Here is an 8,290-nt window from a genome sequence, read left to right as displayed (position 1 = left end):
ATGGAAATCAAGAACTATATAGTTCTTCTATCCTCAAGCAGACCCCTCTCGTCTCGTTCAAATCAAATGGACACATCTCGCAGTCACATCACACTCATTACGTAGTCAACCAGCCATCATCTCCACTAATATGGACACTATCGAACATACAAGTTCAAAAACACGTGCTTACATAATCAGCACCTCGGTGCTCAAGCTATAGGCAAAACCCAGCCTCATGTCCTCCAAACTGGCCTAACATCAATGCACAGAAATCACATCTCGCCCCTCGATCAGGGAATCACAAGCCATCGATGCACATCTAATACTAAGCGCTCATATGCGCGTACGAACACGTGGAGGGAATTTCAAGAGTTACATTTCAAGCTGAATCAATGATGCACGATAAGAATTCAAGAATGTGGAAGTTTTCCTAAAGGTTCTGCAGCCTCTCAAAGATAAGTACAGACGTCTCCGTACCGATCCGCAAGACTCTACAAAACCTGCTCATGACTCGTGAGATCAATGTAACCTAGTCTTTGATAACAAATTATCACAACTCTAAACCCGGACCCTGTCGTGATGGTGCCTCTCGTGAAGATGAGGCCAGCCGACACTTCCCATTTTCCAATTATTAACAAAATATACGAAATACAGTCCAAACACAGCCCAATACCGGGGTGCCACTAGCCATGAGCATCCAACAAAACGGAATACTCCAATATATATATAACTACAGAGTTTAATATAGCAAACTAAGAACATGAAGAGGTAAGATAGGGAAGAACTCCAGGCTGCGAATGCCAGTAGCTACCTAGAGACTCCTTGGATCCGCCTGAATCGGAAATGATCAGCACTCCGGAGCGGGACTAGATACGCCTGAAGCTGCACACAAGGGTGCAAGGAGTAAAGTGAGTACTCAAACTCAGTAAGTAATAATTATAAATAAAGAATGAAAGCAGGAAATCACGTAAGGCACAAAGCATGCTACAATGAAACAGTAAAACAATTAAAAACAATAAAAACATTGAAAGATAAAAATCTTTTAAATCAAATTTAACTTCATGAAAAGCCTTTTCAACAATTAAGCAAGTAATTGACATTCAATTATGAAAAACAAATACATAAAGGTTCGCCCCTCGGGCACAGTATCAACAAATCCACCCATCGGGCAACATCTCAGAACAATACCAGCCCCTCGGGCCCAATCTCAAAATAGTACCAGCCTCTCGGGCTCATATCTCAGATCACGATACCAGCCCCTCGGGCTCAATCTCACATCACAATGGGTACCCTCGCTCACTGGGGGTGTAAAGACTCTTGGAGGGGCCCTTTATGGCCCAAGCGCAATATCAAGCCACCTCGTGGCATCATCACTAAAACCTCGGCCTCATATCAATCAAACCACCTCGTGGCCCTCAGCCTCATAATCGGTATCAAACGTTTCCTCACAACATAGACCCTCGGCCTTACTCAGTCAAAATCCTCACAAGCCACTCGTGCAATAGTAAAACATGATTCTCAGCCCAAACATATCGTTTAAAAGATCATGTAAGTGTTAAAGCAATGTAAACATGGCTGAGTACGAAAACAGTGAAATATAACATGACTAAGTTCAAGTATAAAGTCAAAACATTGAGGAATTACCAGTAAAAATCCCCGAAAGGTTCAAATAGTTGGCACAAGGCCCAAATATGGCATTCAGCCCAAATCATGATGATAGTAAATATATTTCAGTCAAATACGCGGTAAAATAGTCATCCGGGATGGACTAAGTCACAATTCCCAATAGTGCACAACTCCACGCTCGTCATCAAGCATGTGCGTAACCTCAATATAGCACCACTATGTGCAAGTCCGGGGTTTCATACCCTCAAAACATCATTTACAATCATTACTCACTTCTATCTAGTCTAAACTCAATCTCGTGTTGCCCTTGCCTCTCGAATCGACCTCCAGATGCTCCAAATCTAACCAAAATCGGTACAAAACCATCAAAATGTGCTAAGGGAACAAAGCCCACTCGAAAATATCCAATTTACATCAAAAATTCTGAAATTGGTCAAACCCGACCCCCGGGCCCACGCCTCGGAATTCAACAAAATTTAGAAAACTAGAATCCTCATACTCAAATGAATCTAACCATACAAATATTATCCAATTTCGATACCATTTAGTCCTTCAAATCATCATTTTACATTTTTGAAAGGTTTCACAAATTTTCTTCCCAAATCATGAATCAAATGATAAATTCAATGATAGATTCATGTACTCTAGTCAAATCCAAGTTAGAATCACTACCCCGATGAATTTCTTGAAAAACCTTCGAAAAATTGCCAAAATCCGAGCTCTCTAGGTCAAAATATGAAATAAAACCCTAAACCTTGTATTTATAGAGTACCTCCCAGATTTCCACCACTGCTGACCGCACAAAATCGAGTGCGGACCGCGGTGGAGTACTGCTGACCGCACAAAAACCAGTGTTGACCGTGGTGGATTTGACTGTAGTGACAAGCTTTGGTATTGTTGCCATAACATTTGCTACATATATCCAAATGCCTATTATAATATGTTTCTGAAACCTAGATTCAAAGATCTACAACTTTCGTTTTTCAATCATTCCAAACTTCCTTGTAGATCAAAAGATATAAGCTTCCGAAGTCAGACCAGTGAAACCTTCCTCACCGCAGACCGAACAAAATTGAGTGCGACAACAAAGCCCCCACCGCGGATGCACAAAATCTTTTGCGGACCGCACTGGTGTCTGCAACCTCTCTGAACCTGCAACAGCTATGTTTTTAAGCCTAAAACATCCCGAAACCTATCTGAAACTCACCCGAGCCCCCGGGACTTCAAACCAAATGTACCAACACATCCCATGACATCATCAAACTTGTTCAAAACTTTAGAATTCTCACAACAACATCAAAACACCAATTTAACATAGGATTCAAGCCGAAGAACTCCAAAAACTCTTAAATTATGCTTTTGATCAAAAAGTCTATCAAACCTCGTCTGAATGGCCTAAAATTATGCAAGCACGTCACATTCAATGCTACAAAGCCACTCCAACTTTCGGAATTCCATTCCGACCCTTAGATCAAAATCTCACTATCGGACCGGAAACTTCAAAAATTTAACTTTCGGTATTTCAAGCCTAAATAAGCTACGGACCTCCAAAACACAATCCGAACACGCTCCTAAGTCCCAAATAACCTAAAGGAGATAACCAAATCATAAGAATTCTGATCTGAGATCATATACAAACAAGTCAAATCTTGGTCAAGCCTTTCAAATTTCAAGCTTCAAACTAAGAACTGTTTTTCCAAATTCATTCCTGATTACCCTGAAAACAAAAATCAATGATTTACATAAGTCATAATACATCACACGGTGCAAGTAATACCTGAGAACTGGCGAGCGAAGTGCAAAAGCTCAAAATGACCGGTCGGGTTGTTACAAGAACATTAATCTAGGACCGAACTAGCCACAATGTCGGCCAAAACTTGTGACTTAATCACAGTCCTGAGTTTGTACTCAATGTCGAACGCACTAATTTTGACTACCTATTTAGCCAAATAGCCTGACAACTCAGGCTTGTGAAGGACATTCCTTAAGGGAAAGGTTATCACAACGGCTATCGGGTGGCACTAAAAATAGGGCCAAAGCTTTCGAGAGGTGACTATGAGAGCTAAAGTCAGCTTTTCAAGGTACGGATAGCGAGTATCAACTCCTGGTAGTATTTTACTAATATAATAAATGGAAAAGTGCATACCTTCTTCCTCTCAGACTAAAATGGTACTTATCGCTACTTCCGAGACCACTAGATATATTAATAATTGCTCTCCTTCCCCCGATTTTGATAGTAACACTAGGCTGGATAGGTAACTTTTAGGTCTTTCAATGCTTGTTGGCATTCTGGAGTCCATTCAAAACCATTCTTCTTTTTTAGCAGTGAAAAGAAGTGATGGCACTTCTCTAAGTATCTAGAGATGTAATGAAAAGAAGTGATGGCACTTCTCTAAGGATCTAGAAATGAATCTGCTTAGAGCCACTAACCTCTTTGTCATCCTCTATACTTCGTTCACATTAATCAATTGGTCCGGAATGTCCTTGATAGCTTTGATTTTATCGGGATTTACCTCGATCCCTCTTTATGGGACTAGGAATCCTAAGAATTTACCGAAACAAACCCCGAATGCGCATTTCTCCGGGTTGAGTTTCATGTTATGCTTCTTCAGGATGTTGAAAGTCTCTTGGAAGTGTTTCAAATGATCTCCAACATTCAGAGACTTGAATAACATGTCAACAATGTATACCTACAATATTTTTCCTATATGATTTTCAAACATTTTATTAACGAGACTGTGGAAACTGGCTCAGGCGTTTCTTAAGCCCAAATGGCATCACATTATAGCAATATGTACCAAAGTTTGTTATGAAAGAAGTTTTTTCCTGATCCTACCGGTTCATCTTTATTTGGTTGTATCCAGAGTAAGCATAAAGGAAACTCATTAACTCGTGTCCGGCCATAGCATTAATCATTTGATCAATGTTTGGCAATGGAAACGAGTCTTTATGGCACGCCTTGTTTAAATCCTTATAATCTAAGAACATTCTCAACTTGTTATTCTTTTTTGGAACTACAACTACATTGGCTAACCATTCTAGATATTTTACCTCCCCATGGAGCCAATATTGAGTAACCGAGTTACCTCCTCTTTAACAAACCTATTCTTGAGCTCGGCTATTGGGCATTTCTTTTACCTTACTAGTGGGATGTTTGGGTCCAGTCTCACTTTATGAACGGATACCTCTCATAGGATATTTGTCATATCCGAGTGAGACCATGAAAAGAAATCTACATTAGCTTTAAAATAATTTTAAATTCTAACCTAAGTTCGGGATTTAGTCATGTTCCCAAGTGAAACTTATTTTCTAAAAATTCATCGAATGGGGCCACTTGCTCGAGTTCTTACACGGTTGACTTAGTCGCATCCTTCTCCTCCTGTACCTAAAAATATCTCGGCACCTGCTGGGATTCCGATGACTCCTTGCCTTTATCGTCTTCGTTTGGAATGGGAGAAAGCATCAACTCCTGTAATTGCTATCTATTGGACTCTTTTTCCTTGTTGCTGGAAATAATTACCGTATTCATCTCCCTTGCTACCGGTCGGTCTCCCTTTATTTTCTTAACTCCTTCCGACATTGGGTAGCGATAACAACTGGTGATATGTTGAGAGCACAACCTTCATCAAGTGCATCCACAGCCTTCCGAGGATTATATCGTAACCCATATCGCCATCTACCACTTCGAATAGAGTGGTTTTGATCAATCTTTCGGCGTTTGTGGGCAGCAAAATCTCTTCTCGGGTTGTCACACTTGTCAAGCTGAATCCATCTAAGAGTTTTGTCATCGGAATGATGTTTCCGATCAGTTTTGCTTGCTCCAAAACTCTCAATTGTATTATGTTGGCTGAACTTCCGGGGTCAGCCAAAACACTTTTAATTTTGAAATCTAAAACACTGAGAGAGATTATCAAAGCGTCGTTGTGTGGTAGGAGTCTAACAGTGTCTTCCTCCGTGAAAGTGATGTCATCTTCTACGACCTCCCAAAGTCTCTTGTTGTAAGTCACTGATATCTTCATTTTCTTTGATGCTAAAAAAGTTACAACGTAGACTTCATTTTCTCTGAAAATCGTGTTGATAGTCAGCATATGGCATCCTTCTACTACCTTCGAACGCTCTGCATTGTCCCGGCTTTGATTGTTCTTGGCTCGGTTACTTAAAAACTCCCTCAGATGACCATTCTTCAACAATGTTGTCACTTCTTCATGAAGATGTCGGGAGTCCCCAGTTCTATGGCAGTGAGTCCCACGGTATTCACACCATAAACAGAGATCCCTCTGTCTAGGATCAGATCGGATTGGCTTTAGGAACCGTGCTTTGATATTCCTCATTGTCGATACCAACTCCACTAAATGAATGTTAAAGTTGCAATTTGATAACCTGGGATATGTAGAGTCTCGGGCCCCTAGAATCTCCTTCTCCTGTAACGACCTGCTGCTCTGACCATAATATTTTCTCCTATCGGGAGTAAACTTATCCGATGATCGAAAACCTTTGCTGCTACGACCTTCGGTTCTTTCATACAGCAGAAAACCACCCCTAGAGGACCGTCGATATGTACCAAGTCGCTTTTAAACATGTCATGGTTTTTGTCTCGATCTCGTCCCTTAGTTGATACTGAGAACCCGAGTTGATCATCTTCTATCCTTATTTTTGACTCATAACGATTATGGACATCCGCCCATGTGGTTTCTTAAAATTCGAGCATGCTTTCCTTCAGCTTTCGAGAGGCGTCGGAGCTCCACGGATTTAAACCCTTTGTGAATGCCTCTGCTGCCCACTCATCCAGTACTGCTGGTAACGACATCCTCTTTTTCTGGAACCGGATCACGAATTCTCGCAGCAGTTCAGACTCACCTTACGCAATCATGAAAATGTCCACCTTTCTGGCTTGAACCTTCCTTGCTCCAGCGTGGGCCTTAATGAATAAGTCTACAAGCATCGTAAAATAGAGAATACCATATTAGGGCCCCCTTTGTAAGGGTTTCACCAAATTTCTTCAGTAAGACCGACTCGGCCTCATGTTGAGCCAAATCGTTCCCTTTTACAGTCGTGGTGTAGGTTGTGATGTGCTCCTGTGGATCCGAAGTCCCATCATATTTTGATATGTATGGCAGCGTAAACTTTTTGGAATTAACTTTGGTGTTGCACTCGGTTTAGATGGTAATTGTGTGCATTTTTTTGAATCTGGGCCTTTTCATATTGGTGGTGTGCCTGAAATCTTATCCATTCGAGCGTGAAACTCATTTGCATTTTGATCCATTCATTCGTTCATTCATTTCCCTTATAAACCTTATTAGCTCGGTTTTAAAGGGATCATTCCCGTTGTTACTTCCATATCCGCTGACGGTCCCTCCAGCTCCGTCGAAACCAACTTCACCCTTTGGGGTGTTGTTATCAACCCTCTGAGTCATTTGGTTTGCAACAACACTGGGGAGAACAGATCCCCTTCCGCTTGCTTTATTGGAGGCACCTGATAATGATTGTTTTAACTCCATCATCACTAGATCCTGCCTGGAAAGGTGTTCCATGATTTCTTTCTGTTGTTCTCTTAGAATTTTAACCGTTTCCATGACATGTTCCTCCTATGTATCATTGGGAGTCGATTCCCGCACATGCCAATGAAAATGGCTATCTCTAATCAAGGTCGTCTCATCCTCTTCGTTGCAAGGCTCACTTATTGAGTCATCATGTTGGGACAATTTTTCGTGCCCCTCAATGTCATGTGTGATATTGACGTCATTAGCTTCCATATCTTTTTTTGACTAAGGAAAGAATCAAAACGAGTTAGTAATAAACTCAAGGATCAAAGAAATTATGCAAATGTCTAAGCCCCATAATTGTGCCAAACTGTTTACTCGCAAAACAATACAGTTAAATTTGATGCATGGTGTATAGACAAGCAAATTAATTTGATCCGAAAATGATAGAGAGATAAGACTAAAATTGAGATTAGCAATTGAATTTGAAGAAGATGACAAGTTTGGCTCCGAATGCAATGCCTTCAAGGCCAAAAGTGAAAGAAAAGATAAAGTGCAAGTAAAGTTATTTAATTGAGAGCAAACTATTACATCTCGCTTTTTCATAAGTTAAAAGTTTTGTCTTCAGTTAATTGACGTAGACTCAGGGATGAAATAATCGTGACAATAATGTATTTACGCAATTTATAACAAGCGATAAATAAGTGTTATGAAGGAAAAGGGGGTACATGATTTGAAGAAAACGAGTTTCGTTGAAAGTGGCCAATTTGGAATAAAATACGGGTCGAGCGATAATATCCGATAATTATGAACTAGTAATATGCAAAGTACCATATGACCACGGTAGTATAATGTATAAAGTATGTATAAAGTATATTAAAAATAAGTAGAATTTTAAGTAATTCGAGACAATTTTTAAATTATGCGGGTAATTAATTAATTACCGGGTAATAGGACATTACCCAGTTAATTAATAAGTGGATAAAAATTTATAAAATATACCTATCTAAAATTTGGTAAAAAGCCACCATGACAAAAAATGACTCATTAGTCATTATGTCATGTGGCTATGTAAGATCTCATTAAAAATGTAACCAAATAAGACTTGAATATAAAGTCTTATCTCATAAACATTCCAAGTCGTATCTCATAAAAACATTTTGATCCTAAGGTGAAGGTTAGATTAAAATGTGAGGAGATTT

At 39.9% G+C, this 8,290-nt stretch overlaps 1 protein-coding gene across 1 annotated transcript; it reads right to left on the bottom strand.

Moving 5' to 3' along the window:
* Positions 1–5,171: 5,171 nt before the first annotated feature.
* Positions 5,172–5,939, bottom strand: LOC107793938 (uncharacterized). The gene has a single exon (XM_016616386.1). It carries the CDS (start codon positions 5,937–5,939, stop codon positions 5,172–5,174), a length of 768 nt encoding a protein of 255 aa, XP_016471872.1.
* Positions 5,940–8,290: the final 2,351 nt, after the last annotated feature.

This window comes from Nicotiana tabacum, chromosome 11 (assembly GCF_000715075.1).
Source record: "Nicotiana tabacum cultivar K326 chromosome 11, ASM71507v2, whole genome shotgun sequence".
Classification (NCBI taxonomy): Eukaryota; Viridiplantae; Streptophyta; class Magnoliopsida; order Solanales; family Solanaceae; genus Nicotiana; species Nicotiana tabacum.
The sequence above is the reverse complement of the archived record's forward strand: the minus strand, read 5'-3'. Positions and strand labels throughout refer to the sequence as shown.

Coding starts and splice junctions, on each gene's coding strand:
- LOC107793938 (XM_016616386.1), bottom strand. CDS start 5,939: ATGAGGAATATCAAAGCACGGTTCCTAAAGCCAATCCGATCTGATCCT.